The sequence below is a fragment of the Scyliorhinus canicula genome, chromosome 3 (assembly GCF_902713615.1).
Source record: "Scyliorhinus canicula chromosome 3, sScyCan1.1, whole genome shotgun sequence".
In the NCBI taxonomy this organism is placed as follows: Eukaryota; Metazoa; Chordata; class Chondrichthyes; order Carcharhiniformes; family Scyliorhinidae; genus Scyliorhinus; species Scyliorhinus canicula.
In genome coordinates, this window is record NC_052148.1 from 251,602,141 (window position 1) to 251,621,762 (window position 19,622).

General features: G+C 44.0%; 1 protein-coding gene and 1 non-coding gene across 8 annotated transcripts in view; one reads left to right on the forward strand and one right to left on the reverse strand.

The window, feature by feature from the left end:
- LOC119963430 (serine/threonine-protein phosphatase 2A 55 kDa regulatory subunit B gamma isoform) overlaps positions 1-19,622 on the forward strand; it is a 341,572-nt gene that overhangs the window by 85,404 nt on the left and 236,546 nt on the right. The window contains exon 1 of one of the 7 annotated variants that reach the window (XM_038792538.1): positions 10,789-11,394. The exons of 4 other annotated variants lie outside the window; for them this stretch is intronic. In XM_038792538.1, the coding sequence (XP_038648466.1) occupies positions 11,325-11,394 (70 nt within the window). In that variant the 5' untranslated portion in view covers positions 10,789-11,324. Of the gene's footprint in view, positions 1-10,788; positions 11,395-19,622 lie in introns of those variants that run through there. 2 more of the 7 variants (XM_038792541.1, XM_038792542.1) reach the window with 2 other exon arrangements.
- Positions 7,096-7,291, reverse strand: LOC119963980. The gene has a single exon (XR_005460227.1). It is a non-coding gene; the product is annotated as a U2 spliceosomal RNA (small nuclear RNA).

A 19,622-nucleotide genomic window follows, 5' to 3' on the forward strand; every position in this document is an offset into this window, starting at 1 on the left:
GATTCTGTTCGTGCATATTCTCAGACTTCTGTATCCCCTGCCCGATGGAAGAAGTTGGAAGAGCGAGTAAGCCGGGTGGGAGGGATCTTTGATTATGCTGCCCGCTTTCCCCCGGCAGCGAGAGGTGTAGATGTCGTGAATGGATGGGAGGCAGGTTCGTGTGATGGACTGGGCGGTATTCACGACTCTCTGAAGTTTCCTGCGGTCCTGGGTCGAGCAGTTGCCATACCGTGTTGGATGGAACAAAAACTGAAGGAAAGGAGTGAGTTAAATTTTTTTTAAAAAATTATTCCTGGATTATTTATATATTTTGAAGTGGCAGTGTTATAGAAGCGCTTCTAGAAATGTAATCGGGAAGCGAGCAACTGGTTCCCTCTCGCTGTCCAGTTGCTCATATGTCCCTTAATTTTTGTTTGCATTCAAAATATAACACTGTAGTGGTGAGGAGGTCAGCTTTGGGGCACAGAATGGGATAACTTTGCGACCCAGTAGCATTGGAATGAGAAAATGGGGCATGTAAATGCTACTTTATAGATGCTAATTAAAGAGTTGGGAGAAAGTGTTGACTTCTGAATTTGATGGGGAAGGGTGCTCAAGTACTTTCTTCACTTCTGGTATTTGTCTGCGTCATTTGTACATTTCCTGATCAAAGTCTGATAGGAGCCCTCCTTTCTTAATTTGAGTAAAACCAATGATTCATGTGAGAAAGTTTGAATAGAAACCTATCCTAATGTAATATCTGGCTTTTTGCTTTCTATTTTTTTATTTTGACAGGCAAAATATCGAAAAATTTGCTGAATTAAAACTTTATTTTCATAAAACAGAAGGGAGACGGGGAAAGCTTAAACTCCAATTGATAACCTATCTGTCTTGTGGTGTCAGCACATCCTGATAAACATTTGTCGCCAAAATGTATGTAGTGTTTTATTTGCTCATTAATATGTAGGGACAGAAGTGGTGCCTGAGGCTTTTTCCACAACAAACCCTGATAGAAGTTGAAGTTTATCATCGAGACAGTTGGGAGCAAATATTCATAGCTAGTTTCTTTCAAGCACCTGGGTACACTCAGTTTTCTGCTGTGTAAGCTAGTGCACTGTCCACATGGGATTTGCTCCAATGATGTCAATACAGGTGCCTATGGGAACCTTGCGTTTCTTTCAATGCAGGTGTCTTGTTGCAAACTAAAAGCAGCAGTCCAATATTGGAAAGAATCCGAACATATGATACCATGCGTCACAACACCCTGGGCTAGTACCCCACTTGACCCGGAGCCAGGTGAAATTCGATTTTATTTAAAATACCCAAGGTCCTTGGTTGAGCCCAATAAACTACAGCCAGCAGGTTTGTAACTTTAAAACACAAGTAACATTTTATTATGTACAATATTATAATTAAATGGACAGAAAATAAAACTGATTATTTAATATCCCTTTCACAAGCTCCCCCCGTCTTAACTCACCCCACTTTTATTTATACACACATTACACATACAAACAACACAGAGGATGGTGAAAAGGGAAAGGAAATATAAATAAAACTACGAGGATAAGGATCTCTGATGCACTGGGTTGACTTCCAGTCACCATCTTTCTGAATTCAGGCTTTCGTTTCAGTACTTCCTGCTTCCAGGTTTGAGATGGTTCTCTCGGGCGAGGTTGTTTACCTTCTCTGCAGACTCGGCATCGTTTCGGGTTTACAGCACAGGATGTACCAGGCACTCACTTCTTTCACAACAACAGAGCAGGTCTTTCACTTCAGCAAGCAGGAAAGAGAGAGAGAGTTCCTTTCACTTCCAAGGTCTAACACTTCAGCTCAGTTCTCGCAGAAAACATCACGTAGGAACCAATCACTGACCATTGTCGGGCAGAACACTATCCCTGGCCAAACCACCAGTTGCCAGTTAACCAATCGAACTGACTCCTTCCAAAGCTGGCTTGTGTGATCCACTTGGTGCCGAGGAGTCTGGTTTTTCCTCTCCAAAATACAAATGTGGGAATGCCGTGCCTTGCCCAGCAGGCTGTTTCAACCTCAAGTCTTCTGCTTAAAAGCAAACTCTGATTATGGGTCCATAGACCAAAATAATAAAATAAAAAAAATGGGAACAAATGAAATAAATAGGTAGGACTCTTACACTTGTTGAAAATGCCTGGTGGATCCTGAATGGAAAAGATTATTTTAATGGAAAACAAACGTGGTTGTTGCCATCTGCCACAATTTTGCACAGAATCTGCACATCACATTATTAAATTCTGTTGTTGGAAGTTAAATACTGGAGATGTTTCTCTAACATTAACACGTCGTTTACACTCCTGGCAGGAATTTTATATTTCCAGCTAACTTGTCATAAAAGTTAAAATACAATTATGAGTGAAGCCAGTGTAAATATCGAGTTGAGTTCCCAAAACTAATTATTTGCTAGTCCTATAGAAGGGAAGGAGAAGTTGCTATTTTACCGTGAAGCAGTTGAAAGATAAAAAGAATGATTGGTTGAATGGTCCTTATATCCTTTTTCTTATTCTTTGATGGGATGTGGGTGTCACTGGCTGGGTGGCTTTCTCGGCCATTTCAAAGGGCATCAAGAGTCAACCACGGTGCTGTGGATCTGGAGTCACATGTAGTCTAAGGGGTGTGACTGCCTTCTGTAACAAAGTGTCCAGGTAACTCCAATCCTCCCCCCTTCATCCCCCACCACATGCAGCTAGGTCTCCACCTCATTCACTCCGAGCCAAGTACCTGGAGCTGCAGACATGTTCACTGTGGTGTCCAGGAAGTCCCACATAATGCAGCTGCAATACATCACCTGCTGTGCCATCTTCACTGTATTTTAATTAAGTATTTTGCTACTTACATTTTAATGCCTGCTTATATTCTTACTATTTCATTGAACTCTTTATTTACCCCTATTGAAATTGCCCAGTTTAGCTGAGATGAATAGGAATATCTGTTTCCCTGTGACGTCGCACCACAATTTTTGTTTCTCCAAACAGTGTTCTGACTAATTCCTGGTTATGGGCATCAGCAGCAGCCATGCTCTCTACTCTGAAGTCTCGCTCTATATGTTCTTTGCACTGTTCCGAGTCTTGCTGCTTTATACCCTATCTTCGCCTTTAGTACAGTGTCTGTTGGTGGTGGTAATTCTTATTAGGTTTGAGGTCCATAACATAGAACTTACAGTGCAGAAGGAGGCCATTCGGCCCATCGAGTCTGCACCAACCCACTTAAGCCCTCACTTCCACCTGAGCCCCGTAACCCAATAACACCTCCTAACCTTTTTGGACACTAATTGGCAATTTATCATGGCCAATCCACCTAACCTGCATGTCTTTGCACTGTGGGAGGAAACCGGAGAACCCGGAGGAAACCCACGCAGACACGGGGAGAACGTACAGACTCTGCACAGACAATGATGCTGTCTTCCAGCATCTTGTCCAAATGAGCAGCGGCCATATGCATTAGGGTTGACCCTAACATTAATGCCAACAGAAATGTTGGAAACCTATTTGATAATTGGAGACATCGAGGGTACCTTCACATATTCTCATCTGACATCTGAGCAGTTGCACATTGAAGCAGGGGTGTCATTGAAAGGTGTTGAGAAATACATTTCGCCCACCCCTGGCCTCCCACTGAAGTCCAATGTATTGCCTTGAGGAAGAGAAATTAACTCAAGAGAAACCTTTTAGTAGAATGATTTGGCCGGATGGGGATGAGCGCAGAGCTGGCAGGTACAAATATTTGGGACGTCAGCTGGTGTGCTGGCTTGCTGACACCAACCTGCCCCAGAACTATTTTTTTCTATTTTCCTGGTGTCAGGATGGGAGGGAGTGCTTGGGCTCTCAAGTGCAGCCAGTGGCTAGCCAATTAAGACTATTTTAAAGGCTATTTAAGGTCTATTGCCAGAGACTGACTGGAGTTTTCCAGTTGTCCCCTGTGGGTTCTTCCTGAGCTATAGTAGGCTCGGCCAGTTGCCCTGGACGTGGCATCTGAGCGCTTTTCCCCCCTACGTTTTTACCCATGCCCCCTCTAATAAGTTAGAGGCCATGCCTCAAAGTGGAAAGATCCACCCTCTCTCCTCAAAATGGACGATCCTCCCCCTCTCCTCAAAATGGGTAGACCCTCTCACTCTCTCCGGAACAAAGGACTGCTGCTGCTTCAGTGTTGGAGTGCTGCCTATTGGCCTTCCAGCTTTGTGAGCCTGTCCACCATCCTTAATTGGATGGCGAGCTTGTCCTCTGGCCACTAATTAGCCAGCTCAGGGGAAATCGCTGCCGGTGACTGTTTCCCCCCCCACAGTGCAAAGTTGCAACTCCCATTTGACCTCGTTGGGTTGACTGACAAACCCCTGGCTCATTAACACAATGTATTGCGCAAGTACATACTCAGAAGCCTGGGACTAACATCTTGTATAACATTAAATAAAAGAAAATCATTATATACGCAAAACTGTATCTGCACATGTTCAATGCCATGGGGAATGAGGAAGCTGACCAATCCTTTTCTAGAGTAGTGGTTCTGATGATGAGTTGAGTTGAACATAAAAATTAATAAAATTATTAATCTACAAGAGTAGGCAGATCTAATCAAACTTTGAAGCCACACGTAAACTCGGGGTAATGGCTAGCGTATGTATGATTTATACAACTTTTTCATTTATTTTTGACAAATTAGATGATAAAGATAACTTTTAAAAAATATTACTCTAATTGGTATCACCTTGCTGCACAAACAAGTACTCTACAGGCAGACTGTATACGGTGCTAGCGGATGCTGCAAGGATTTTTAAGACTCTTAATTGTATTTTTTTAATTACATGCTCATAATTAGTACCTCAATAGGATATCTCCAAGGAGCAAACCTTTTCAGTGAGAACCACCAGTTGCACTGATTTCTGCCATTTCTCAGTTAAACGCTCCAACAGTTCTATTTATTGTGGTGCAATTGAATGAGTACCTAATTCACAGATAAATAATAAGGGTTTAGAGTTATACTTGCCCATAAGCCATGCTACCCTGCACAAATAAATTGCAGTACATACATTCTGAATTAAAACATTCTGTATGGCGAAGCCCAATACGCACTATTTATTTCCAACCTGAAAGTCGTAGAAAATGTTTCAAAGCTTAATTTAATTCTAGCAGAATGAGCAGTAACCCTTGTCTTCTCCTTTTCCCCTGAGCACTATTTTTTTTTCATTAGATGTAATGAATGGCAGTAGGTTGCATCTACCCCAGACTCGAAGTAAAAGTTATGACATTAATTTACGAATGTCTAAGAGGGAAAAGGTTACATTGCAAGGTTAAAGTGTAACTCAGGGCAATGTAAAGCATGGAATCCTGCAGTTTTGCATGGTTCATTCCTGTGGCAGCAAATCCCCCATGGTGCAGGCAAGGAGAGGCAATCCATAAAGCACGTTAAGAGGTCATGGCCTTTCACCTCCATGTTGATTTCTTTAAAACAAGTCTGACATTTGAAAGCAGCTTCTTCTGCCCTTCTCCCTTTTTATTAGTGCATCTCCACACCATGCTAGGGCAGGGTGCATGGAATATACCTTCACCCACTCTGGCCACTTGGTACGGCAGTTGTTTACTGCCGATTGAATAGGCTGCTACCCACCACACTGAGGAATTTTGGAGCTAACCGCGGCTGAACCTGAGTGGATAAGACATTCCAGCATCTTGTGCGAATGGTTACCGGAATCTTTTCAGACAAACCTCTGTTGTCTCGAGCAATCTAGATAAGTGCTTCATTTCAATTTAACCTGTGTTTCCCAGAAGCCGTACCTCATGTATTCAACCTCTTTGTTAGATTTGAAAACAAAATATTAAATTCGCAAGATATTTTCATCCACCAATAATCAGAAAGACCAGTTTTTACAAATCATGAATGTGGTTTGGAAATAATTGCATAGTCAAGTTTCAAAACTCAATTTCTGAAGCTGGGTGGCAAGATATTAGAAGATTGCTAAGTCAACATATGCAAGCCCACTCTGCATCAACAGAAGCTGGCTCAATTAATGATGCAGTTCTAGTTGGAAGCAGCCCAGTAATTTAGAAAGAGCTTTAGAGATATCATGATCCACAAGATCAAAATTGAAGCGATTGGAGCTTTGGAGATTTGTTCATTACTTTCAGTGCAACTTGATTTTTAAACCAACCTTATTTGTTTAGTATTCGTCAGCTGCAAGTAAATTGTTATGGCTGTATAGGATGTGGTAATGATGTGCACAGAGTATCTAGTTGTTTAACTAGAAAGATGATTTATTAACAAACACGTGGAAAGATAACTAACAAACGAATACAGACGATGGCTACTAAATTAATTCCGTGAATTCTCCTGGAGCTACTCTAAATGCGACTGTTCTCTTGTACGTCTTTCCACCAACTGACGGGTGTCTCAAGTCACATGCTAGATCTCTATCGCCACCTGCTGGTCGGAGGTCATACCGATGACTATATACATTGATAAATTTTTAAAAAAAAATTTAGAGTACCCAATTCATTTTTTCCAATTAAAGGGCAATTTAGCGTGGCCAATCCACCTACCCTGCACATTTTTGGGTTGTGGGGGCGAAACCCACGCAAACACGGGGAGAATGTGCAAACTCCACACGAACAGTGACCCAGAGCCAGGATTGAACCTGGGACCTCGGCGCCGTGAGGCAACAGGGCTAACCCACTGTGCCACCGTGCTGCCCTTATACATTGATAAATAACTATATACATTGATGTGTACATACATATCACCACATAGGATATAATTTGTATCTTTGTGGAATGGTACCATGGTTAAATGGATGATGTGACCAAAGCTTCCAACATTATGAAGGGTTACGATGAAGTGATGGATTATTTCACTGGCAAGGAAATGGTAATTAGGGTGCAGTCATTTAAGGCTATGAGTCTTAAAGGGGAAGTTAGATATCGGAGATGTTCAGGATGTTATTGATTCGAAGATTAAATTCTCTGCCGTTGAAGCAAGATCCAAAATTTATTTAAAATGTGGATTTGAGAGTGGGAAGCTGAGAGTTGGCAGAACCACGTGGTGATAAGCAACCAATTAGAATAAATATTTCTCTGCTTAAACATTTTTTTCAATTACTTTTTCTGAGTTACAAAGCCAGAGCTCAGAGTGAGGACAGGGGCAAACCCCTAATCCAGCTCCTTGCTCCAAAAACCAATTCAAATTCAAATTGAATCCAATTCATGGTCCCCACAAGAGAGACATACCAGATCTGAGCCAAAAGGCAGAGCAGATACTACACTTGATCTCAGCCAAAAGGTTGAGAAGTGATCTCTGCTTAAACATGCTGGAAATATATAAAATACAAATATATTATGGGTCAGATGACAGCTTATAAAATATTCACAATACCGGCAGTGAACTGTTGGCCCACCTAGCACTTGAGTTGGCACTGAGTTGATTTAGTCTTTCTAAGTGAGATGAAAGAAATATATATTGCTATTCACGACCACCGGATGTCTCAAAGCTCTTTACAGCCAATGAAGCACTTTCGAAGCTTAGTCACTGTTGATTTGTAGCAAACACCACAACCAATTTACGCAGAGCAAGCTCCCACCAGTAGTAAGGTGGTGAAAGATCAGATAATCTCTTTTTTGTGATATTGTCTGAGGGATACATACTGGCCCAGGGTAACTCCTCTGGTGGTCTTCGGAATAGCACCATGTGATCTTTTATGCCCATCTGAGAGGGCAGACAGGACCTCTATTTAACATCTCATCTGAAAGTTGGCACCTCTAACACGGTTCGAGGCCATAACTTCCTTAGAGTGACAATCAGCGTTGAATTTTCCTGCACCAAATTTCATCTGTGCCTGTCTCGCCTGACCTTCCTGTGCAGGATCCCCCGGTCTACCTGCTTAAAGCAGGTGCTTTTGAAGGTCCGATTAAAAATAGGCCAGGGAGAAGCTGTGCCTAAATAAATAAGTGGATGGGATGGGGGTGGATGTGTTTGCTGACATCGGGGGTGGTTGGTGGTGTCAGACATAAGCAGCGGTGGGGGAGTGGGTGGATGTGTCCAGTCGGATCAGGTTAGGTGGCCATGTATGGGGGGGGGGGGGGGGGCAGGAAATCGCATGAGGGTGGGAAATACCACCAGGGGGCGGGGGCTTGCGGGAAATCGCACGAGGTTGGGAAATACCACCAGGGGGCGGGGGTGGGGGTGTTGGAGTCCCCATGCAGAGATCAGTCTGTGTATTTATCCTGAAGTTGGAAGTCGTTTTATTTCTTCTTAGGTTTCCAGACTAACTATTGGTGTAAAACTGGCAGAGCCATCCGAAGTTAATGATTTAAATCACTTTGCTGGATGGTTCCCAGTGCTGTGCCATTATCCAGGGGAAGTTGGCACTTCTGGACAATTGCCAGGCACATTCATGCGAATTACCAAGAGGGATTCCCCAGTGCCCCCCCCCCCCCCCCCCCCCCCCCAAATTAGATGCTGCGGTGCCAGGGTGCAAATGGCCTAAGTGCATGCATGTATGCGCACACAACTTAAGTGTGTTGTGCAATACATTCATCAAGGATTGGAACACACCAAACAAATGGCTTCGGAAAAATAAGTCACCATTTAAAAAGTAGGAAATCAAAATCAAAACACCTTCCTGTGATGGATGGGTAGTGAGAGGAGAAATCCAGGCTGTTTAAATGAATCCCCTCCTGTCCGTAACAGCTGGGACTTGAATCTGGAATCTTCTGACTCAGGCAAGAGTGCTTCTCACTGAGCCACAGCAAGGTCAACATGTAACAAATGTCTTTGGCTCAATGAAGTTATACACTGAATGTCTGAGCAATACAAGGCAGGAAGTCTCGATCCTACTGAATCTTTGGGCCTTAGCATCCCGAGGTTAGGGAAAGATGGAATAATTCTCCTTCCTTATCTCGTGGGTCCTGCTGGAAATGCTCAAGGTGAGATTTGAATTCAGCTGCAGTGCCCCTCACCATCAAATATCCTGGTAACACACTCTGTTGAGATGGACACTAAATTGCTTTGTGGCTTTTGTGATGATATCCATGAAGCTGGGGTCACATTGTTGATGGGGTAGATCAAACGGCTGGCATTTTTTGTCTCAACACCACCAAATAGTTATTTTAGGTAGTCAAGATAATTGGACGCAATTTGCTGGAGTGGAATTGTACCCCAACAAAGGGTCCTTTTGCTTTGGGAGAGACAATGGTGGGGGTGGGGGACAGGCAAAACAAAAAGGTCAACAAATGTCTCCAAAATTAACCTATTCAATTATGATGCAGCCTTGTTGATTCTTGGGTAAGTGTCAACTCACTGGCAGCAATGTTTGAATCTCTGCGTTATTCTGTCAGTGCGCCAACTCCTGAATTTGCTGTCAGTTTCAGTGGCGGAATGGTGAACGCTGATAGGTCCGCTCTCCCTGGCATCACAAAATCCATGCCAAGATTTTTTTCCCCATTTCAAAATTAGCCGCTGAGGCACAAGTAGAGAAAATGGATTAGCACAGGGAAATGAGGTCAGTTCATCAAATTGGACAGCACAGGAGGAGGCCATTTGGCCCATCCTGTCTGTGTTGGCCCTTTGACCCAATTTGGCCCACACCTTTTCCATAGCCCTGCAGATTACAGCTTTTTAAATATATCCATTTCTTGTTTGAAAGATGTCAATGAATCTGCATCTGTGCAAAATGATACTTGGTTACCACTGTCCTCTTTAAACTGTGCAGTCAATACCACGTTATGATTGTTTTGTTGCTATGCATTCTCTCCTCTGTAGCTAGCCTCATCCTGCATTGTATATATGATAATGCACTTACACTTTTGTGGTGGTCAGTAGTCTCAACATTTTTGACTGCTATATACCTGACTAGTGTGAATACACCAAACATGTGCAGTAAGAACCTATTCATGGAAGGAAATGTGAAAAAATACTTCTTGGCTTTCATAGCATGCGAAGTAGGAAAATGCCTTCAAAGTGCTAGACATCTCCCATTGGCAGTGCAACAATAAAGGTAGCTGGAAAAATATCTTGTGGCATAACTGGAGCTGAGCGACCGACTCACTTATACATCTGCATTATCTGTTGGACAGTCACAACTCACAACTCCGATTTAAAACCACATTAGTCCCTTTAAGGACGTGGATAGGTGGGGCCAATTCTGAATAATTCCACCTGTAGCAACTGCACGGTGACACCAATCCGGGGAGATTCTTTTATGTAAATTAGGTTAGTGATTATTGCAACACATGCCCTGTTATTTTGGGGTTGGAAAAAGAAATGCAACAATGCACGATTTTTCTGCCTTGCTGCCTGATGCAAAAAAATTTTTGCCAACTCCTGGAGAATGGCATTAACTGGCAGTAACATACTAAAATTCGGCAGAGTGGGTAATTTAAAAAAAATGTCATAGGATAGGTTGGTTCCCCGTTTGCAAGGGGACTAAAGTGCTGCAGCCCGATCTGCTGGGAAGGTCCTTCACGGCAAAAGCCAGTGGTTTCAGCGCCTTCAATATTGTTCTCACACACAGACTCATGACTGAAGCAAGGTGCCCTACCTCTCCCCCCGACCTAAATTGATTTATTCACGATATTCCAGTCGTAATTAATATGCTTGTGGCTTTTTGGGAGAGAAAATACACGTAAGAGTTTTTTTTTGGGGGGGGGGTCCGAAGAATTCCACGAAATTATAATGCGACGGCAGATCCTTTTAATCACCTGCAGTGCCATATTTCATCTCCAGAAATGCGGACTAACCTGGTTGGATGCTGACAGGATGCCTGGGAGGGGCTTGTGCTGATGCAGCATGTCAGCCTGCTCGCTAGCAAAGCAGCAGCCTTCACAGAGTTACCCCCCTCCCCTCTTTCACTGAGTCTCCCACAGGCTGCTAATGCAGCATTGCACTTTTCCCTCTCCCAAGTGCTGCTCAGGCGTGACACTTCCTCACCAACCCTTCTGAGGCTCTGCATCAACACCCCCACCCCCCCCCCCCAGCTGGTTCTGCACGGGAGTTTTATTTGAGGAGCGCCTGGCTGAAGGATTGACTTCTTTTTTTAAACTGTCACAACTGTGTCGAGCCCCTTCCACCACAGACCACCTTTTGCTCTAATTTCTTATTTTTTTTGACATTCAGTAAGGGGCTTTTTTTTTTCGTCCCCATCTCTTGTTGTACCTCCCTTCCCTTTCCCTTTTTTGCAAAGCCTTGTTGCATCACCAAAACTACATTATGCTGTGCTCCACACCCCTCGCCTCCCTCCACCTCTGCTAGTATGGATGCTGCTGTTGTGACGACCTATTCTGCTTCTTTTAGTCCACTGCGGATCGGCATGCCGACTAATCTTGCTGTCAATGGGCGAGGACATTGATACGCGGAAAATCAACAACAGCTTTCTCCGAGACCATAACTATGTGACAGAAGGTATTGTTTCTTTTTCTTTTAAGAAAAAACACTAATCCTTCCCATGTCGACCTCAGGTAGTCGCATGCAAGTGCTCTGCTGAAATCTTAAAAGAGAATTGCAGCAAATTAAGCGAACTCATGCCTCGAATACCTGATCAGGTCAGAACTGAAATAATGAGTCAGCAGTTTTTCTTCAAAGTAAATTGCCAAGTGTGAAGGTTTACACATGTCCTGGGCTATGTCACAAAAAATGAGCTTTGAAGTAAACAGTGATTAGAAGTAACATTGGCTCTCCCTCGATTTCAGTTTAAGGGTATTATATATATATATCAATAAAACATTTGCGATGTGGCCTCATTCTTATTGTGTTTTCATTTTTAAAAAGCCTATTAGCATGAACATCCTCTGAACTGACAATTTGAAAGTACGTCCATGCTAGAGATTTTTTTTTCTTAATCTCACAATCTACAAATGTCTGAATGCCAGTTCTTTGGTCGACATGAAGGATTCTTCTTCACTTTCATATTGTGATTGTCCCATTATTTCTTTTGGCTGGTTCCACACACAAGGAGGGGGTTGGCTCCAGCGAGGCGTGACAACTGTTTGCAGAGATGTGTGACTTTCTTTTGCGATGCTTGTCCCAGAAAATGATATGAAATGTTGAAACGTAAAATCGCTACCTTGCAAAAGTGCCACAGGGTGGTTCCGGGTCAAAGAAGCTGCTTTTTTTCCCCTGATTGGATAAAAATTTGTTGCAGACATGCTGTGCAGTATTATCTTGCACTGAAATGACCCAAAAGGCAGTGGTGTGGTGTGTGGTGGTGGCGTATATTGAGATTCACTTGTTTCATTGAATTGAGGCTAAGATTTCACACGGGGAGAGCTTCTGATCTCTATTGTGCCACTACAGAGAGGTGGAAATGTGCAGGAACTTCTTTTTGAGGAGGGCAAGTGAGATTGAAGCCCTTCCAGTCACTCTCGCCCACAACCTTCCTTCTGCCCCCAGTGGCCAGCCAGAAAGAAGTATGGAATGAAAATGAAAAATAAAAATCGCTTATTGTCACGAGTAGACTTCAATGAAGTTACTGTGAAAAGCCCCTAGTCGCCACATTCCGGCGCCTGTTCGGGGAGGCTGTTACGGGAATCGAACCGTGCTGCTGGCCTGCTTGGTCTGCTTTCAAAGCCAGCGATTTAGCCCAGTGTGCTAAACAACCCCTGGAATGAAGGAATGAAACATTAGGTGAGAAATCACCTGCTAGTGTACTCTCAAACACAAAACAGCTTGTATTATGTGGCAAAGGTTGTTTAATAAAGTGAGCAGCAGGGCCCTCTCCATCAAAAAGACATTTTAAATCTAGAGTTGGGAGTGAAGGATAGAGTCCAGCCCAAGTTTTGTAGGAATGCAACCTTCAAACAGTTTATGTACAGACTCTCACCTTTGTGTTCAGAAAAGAGTTACTGTTTTTGTTATATATTAATATCTTCATTACCTTTTGCATTTTAAATGAGCATTGACTTTGTTTGTTTGCTCAGTAATTGAATCCTTTTGCCTATGTGTTCTGAATTGTTTGCCACTACACTGCAGAGAAGCACAGAAGGAGATACTTGGAGAGTGGGCAAAAGTGATAGGGTTTAAGGAGAGTCTTCGAGAGAGAGAGACTTGGAAGCATTTAGGGAGGAGGCCCCAGAGTATGGTAATAGATGGCTAAAGGCATGGTCACCAGTGATAGGGTAAAGTGGGCAAAGGATGTGTAACAGGCTGGAGTCAGAGGATCAGAGAATTTGAGGGGACCGTGGAGGCACAGGCTGCGGGGTTAGATGAGATTTACAATGAAATCAGTCTAGCATGGATAATTTTGGCATGTGGTTAGTCTAAGTGCCGTATCGACATCAATTATCCTTGTAACTTTAAAATGGAACAAATTTGTGAATGAACTGCAGATTTCTTTTAAATAAAGATTCATAATTTGGACCAAAAGACTTCAATTTCTGTCTCTTGATCTTGTGGGGGAAAAAGACAACCAACGTTGCGAATAAATATGGGTCCTTTGGTAGTGCTGTGCTTAATGAAGCGTACAAGAACTACTGTGTGACATTGCCTTATTGTAGTAATGGAGATGAAACATGGATGTGAATTGGAGCAGTGTTGGTGCCTGGCTTTATCAATAGTAAGCGGGTGGGAATTTTTACATTCTGTTCAAGCCTGTCACTGTAGATAACATCAGTTTGATGGTCATTGCAGTAGATAGAATCCCCAACAAATGATTGGGAATTGGTATTATTTTATATTCTCTCCTGTTTCCTACAGTTGTGAGCTATTTATCTTCAGGCTGTTTCAGCTATGATGCTCGTGCCCTTATTTGCCACAGTGTATCTTTGAAAGCTATTTTCTGCTTTTCTTTCAATGGCTGCTAAATGAATGGCTAAAGTAAAGCTCAGTATTCAATCTATGAAGTGGGATGCTGGTCTTTTACCCTTGCTGAAAGTGAGAACTGCAAAAGCTTGTTTGATACAATCGATGATGCCCTTTATCCCGACCAGTATCAAATCATTCCAAAGCATTATATTAAGAAATAATTTTCTCTGTTGCTGCCTGCTTCTTAGCTGGCTTTTTATCCTAGAATACAAACAAACTGTGTGGTTCTTGAGGCAAGCAATTGGCCATTTTTGGTTATAGCCCTTTGCAAATCACGATATTGGGTCATAAAGAGCACTGACTGCATTAATACTATGTTTCTAATTCAATACCAGAGTTATTGGTTTTGGGATTCAAATAGGAGTAATCTCAATTTCCAGCCTGAGATGCTGTAAATGGAGTGTATTCATCCGATAAAAATGGATGTCTTGGGATTAGTCTCCATAATGAATTCCTGCAGTGCACAAACCATTGTAGATTATGTCCCATTGTTGATCAGTTTTGCTGAATTATTACTTTGTCATACATGCTGAGTTTAGCACACTCTTTGAAGTGCTCCAGTGGTTTACTCTGTACATTTGACTACCTCAAGTCACAACAGTTGGATGCAAAGTTGAAGAATCTCTCCTGTAGTTTTAGATATCAGTAAAGTCATGCTTGTTAATTTGTGTATTGTTGTCATGATCATAGCAGAAGGAGGCCATTCGGCCCATTGAGTCTGTGCTGGCCCTTGGAAAGAGCACCCTACTTAAGCCCACACCGCCACCCTATCCCAGTAACCCCCCCTAACCTTTTGGACACTAAGTGGCAATTTGGCATGGACAATCCACCTAACCTGCACATCTTTGGACTGTGAGAGGAAACCAAAGCACCCGGAGGAAATCCATGCAGGCACGGGGAGAACGTGCAAACTCCACACAGTCATCTGAGGCTGGAATTGACCCGGGTCCCGAGAGCTGTGATGCAGCAGTGCTAACCACTGTGCCACCATGCCACCCGCCTTGACGTTGATATTTTTGAACCAAGGCAGTACATCCTGTAGTATATTGGAACAGCACTCTGGCTTAAGTGCAGCAGTTACTCGGGAAATTGTGTTTTCACCACGGGCCGTAGACTAGTATAGGAGTCTGTCAATGGTAAGATTCTCACCGGCAATAACACATACCCATTGCAACGAGTGACCGAGATCTCTGCAGGCCTTTACGTCAGCATTTCAACAGCAGTTTGCCACTGGAACAAAATAAGTAAAAAGGGAAATCATCACTAGTTTGTGCAAAATTGTTCTTTCGATGGTTAAAAGATCTAATGCAGAAATACTTCTGGTGCTATGATTAAGCATGCGTTCATTCGATTGCCCCATTTGATCTGTCCGTTTTCTTAATGGTGAAGCAGGCTGGTAACACTGAACCTCAATGCATGATCTGTGCTGTTAACTGATCTTTGTCATTGCTACTGATCATGTACTTCAGTACTAGACAAAGAGTAGGAAAGAAATCATAGAATCAGAGTTTACAGTGCAGAAGGAGGCCATTCGGCCCACCGAGTCTGCACCAGCTCTTGGAAAGAGCACCCTACCCAAGCCCACGCCTCCAACCTACCCCCATAACCCAGTAACCCCACCCAACACTCAGGGCAATTTAGCATGGCCAATCCACCTAACCTGCACATCTTTGGACTGTGGGAGGAAACCCACGCACACACGGGGAGAATGTGCAGACTCCGCACAGACTGACCCAACCCGGGAATCGAACCTGGGACCCTGGAGCTGTGAAGCAATTGTGCTAACCACAATGCTACCGTGCTGCCCAGTGTTCAACCAACCAGTGTTCCTTGTTACTCCTGGTGCAATGTATGCTTGAGGATCGAATCCACATTTTTTGCTTTTGGCAGCCTTCCATGATGTGACTGACATGTGGTGGGATAGGAAAGCTGCTTCTTTTCCCCCCTTCATACAATAATTGCTGGTAGATTCCAGTTATTTCAGTGTTGGTTACAGTCCTTTTTTCGTACCTACCTAGGTACAAAAGTCCTTCCTTACATAGGAAGGCCTTGAAGCAGTCCTTCCTATGTAAGCCTGGAAAATGATGGATTCTAAACATTAAGCAGCCCACCTATTCTCTCAACTTCGATCCAATATGTTCGCAATTTCAGCAAAGGATATTGATTAAGCTTTGTGAGAGTAATCCATAGAAGGGGGTGTAATCCATTAATTCCCCACAGTGCAGAAGGAGGCCATTCAGCCCATCAGATCTGCATCGGCGCTCTGAAAGAGCACCCCATCTAGGCCCACTGTCACGCCCCACCCTATCCCCATAACCCAGTAACCCCATCTAAGCATTGGACGCTAAGGGGAAATTTATCGTGGCCAATCCACCTACCTGCTTTGGACTGTGGGCGGAAATCAGTGCACCCAGAGAAAACCCACACAGACACTGGGAGAACGTGCAAACTCCACACAGACCGTCACCCAAAACCGGAATTGAACCCTGGTCCCTGGTGCTGTGAGTCAACAGTGCTAATCACTGTGTATCATCCCGCTGGTTCCTGATTTTTATTTTTGGTTTCCTGTTCTCTTCACTCACTCTAATAATTGGCGTACTACGACTGACCATCCTGAACCATTCACTGAACCATGGGGAGTCCAGTTAAGGACATAGGAACAGGAGGAGGCTATTTAGCCCCTTGAGTTGTCCCATCATTCAGAGAGATCACAGCTGATCAATGATCTAAACCAGTGTTTTTCAAACTTTTTTTTCCCGGGGACCCATTTTTACCAACCGGCCAACCTTCGGGACCCAACCCGGCCGACCTTCGCGATCCAAGCCGGCCGACCTTCATGGCTTTCGCCGGCTGACCTGCACGACCCACCATTTTCTCTTCCTTGTTTGTTGCTGACAAAAATGGAGGAAATGGTTTTGGGTCCCTTTGGTCCCTTTGGCTTAAAAAAGACTGCACCCGTATAAAAAAAAAATGCGGCCGCACTGCGCACGCGCGCCCAACCATCGGTGCACATGCGCAGTGCGGCCGAAATTTTTTTATATGGTTGCGGCCTTTTTGAAGCCGGGTGCTGCTTGCAGCCGGCAGAGTTAAAAGCTGCCGGCTGCGGGCTGTTGCGCGCGGATTTGTGCGATCGGGAGCGCTGCGACGGGCGGCTCCGCGACCCTCCCGACACCCGTCCGTGACCCACCCGCGGGCCATGCCCCCGAGTTTGACAGTGCCTGATCTAAACCATATATCTTGCTTTACCCAGCATCACTTAATATCTGCAGTTAACAAAAAAACCATCACTTTTTGAAGAAGTGTTTCCTAATTTCACTCTTGAAAGGCCGGCCTCTAATTTTAGACTCTGCCTCCTAGTTCTAGACTCCACAACCATCGAAAATAAGTTTTTACTGCATTATCTGTTCTGCTTAATGTCTTAACTTGAATCAAATCACCGCTTAACCTTCCACATTCCAAGGAATACAATCACAATTTATGTAATTTTGTCATAGAGTTTAATCCTTGGAGTCCTGATATTCTAGTGAATCTAAATTGCAGTTCTTCCAAGGCAAATATTTGCTTTCTAAGGTCTGGTACCCGGAACTGCTCACAGTATCCACATGTGGTCTAACCTGGGCTGTGTAACTGAAGCATGGTCCTTGTATTCTAATCCTCTGGATATAAAGGCCAGTAGTCCTAAACCCTTTCGCTTATTTTTTTATACCTGTCTATGACATTTTAATGATCAGTATAGCTGGATCCCGGGATCTCTTTGGAATTCCTCTGTCTCTAGCTTTTCACCATTTAGAAAGTGCCCTGTTCGATCCTCCTTTAGTTCAGAGTGGATGACCTCATAGTTGCCATACTTTTTCCCATTCATTTAATCTATCAATATCTCTTGATAACTTTGTGTTTCTATCTGCACAGCTTCCAGTACTACCTATCTTGGCTGTCTTCATCAAATTTGAATATGTGGCTGCTATCCTATTAACTGGGGGCGGAATTTCACTAAATGGGAACAAAGTCCTGGAACGAGCGCGTTTAGCTGCACAGCGCGTGCAGTGCCGAGAAACACAATGTGATAAAACGGCACCCGGGTTCAATAGGGGGCCTCAGCAGGGAATCCGCGACCAAGGCCGCACATAGCCCCATATTGTGCACTGAGACGTTCCACTCACCGAAAACCCTCAGTGTAGCGAGAGATCAGGACACCATTTTTCAATGGCACCCAAATCTTTGGAGCCCCCGGCCCAATTTACGACCCCTTCCCAAGCCCTAACACACTTTGGGAGAGCTCCTCAGCACTCTCTCTCTCTCCCCCCCCCCCCCCCCCCCAACACCCATGCAAGGCACCCCCGACCAGATTGCCATCACGCAGAAAATGTACCTTGGCAGTGCCCCTGCCAGTTGGCAATGCCACCTGTGCACCTTGCCAGTGCCAAGCTGGCATCCAGGTGGCACAGCCAGTGTGCCTTAGTGGGACCAGCAGTGCCAGGGTACCACTCTGTCCAAAGGGCATGGGGGCTTCTGATGCCCTGGAAGACTCCCACGAGAGCCGTTCCATCTGGCCCCCCTTTGTGGAGACCAGTACTGAACAGCACTTGCCCGAGTTTCCGAGGCAAAGGGGATAGATTCCACACCTTGGGAATCTGCACATTTAAAAGTGAGACTAGCTGTCCAGCTTTAATATGCAGATTTGCTGAAAAGTGATCTCGCCCACAATGGGAGGGGTTTACATCGCAATGTCTCACAAGATCGTGTTAGATCTCACAAGGTCATTGCTAGCCGGGTAGATCCCAGGAGCAGGGTCTCTAGGTTTCTGTCGGCCATGCTACGCCTCGGCACGCTGCATTTTGGGCGCATCATGGCCGTAAAACCGTGCCCGAAGTCTTTAATGAATATGGTGAAAAGGGAAGGCCATTACGGGTTACCACGTATCACGTACTGTGAATTAGAGTATCTGCTCATTATCATTACTTGGCCCTCCTTTTGCAGAGCTAATTTCCTGATCCCAAGTTAATAATTTACCTTTGTCTCCATGCACTTCAACATTAGCTGATAGCCTCTTATAAGGGACTTAACCTTATGACTTCTGGAAGTTCATGAATAATATCCGTAGAATGGGCCCCCTTTATAATGTAACATGAAACCCTCAAACCTTCTGGGTTTGAGATCTATTGGATCACATCTGTGAAATTCCTCAAATTTTAACTTAACTTTAGATTTATGAGACTAGTTGTTACTCTTATGGGTTTAATCTTTCCCATCAATATGTATTACAATTCACTGAGCACTCGCAACACTATGGTCTTAAGGACTTCAATGATTTATTGATCACTGGATCTGAAAAGTCAACAACTTATTAGTGGTGTGGAGAAGAAAAAGGGAAGGTCTGTGATAGGCTGGAATTCAGGAGAGGTTACGTGAACAGCAGAATCATTACCAGACCTTAACTGTCAGAAACAATGGGAGCAATGGTTGTGACTGTAACCTGTTAAACTCAATGTTTGTCAGCTAAATCGCTGGCTTTTAAAGCAGACCAAGGCAGGCCAGTAGCATGGTTCAATTCCCGTACCAGCCTCCCCGAACAGGCGCCGGAATGTGGCGACTAGGGGCTTTTCACAGTAACTTCATTGAAGCCTACTCGTGACAATAAGCGATTTTCATTTCATTTTCAACGGGTTGGATTCTGTACCTTGAACTTCCAGTTGAGCTTCATTGGAAAGAAATGGAGCGAGAGAGTCGAGGAAGGGATATCAGAGGTAGTTAATGTGAAGGTGAGGGAGGGGTAGAAATTTGAAGAAGAATTATGAAAATTTACAGTTTATAGCCAGAGCAGGAAGTGGCAT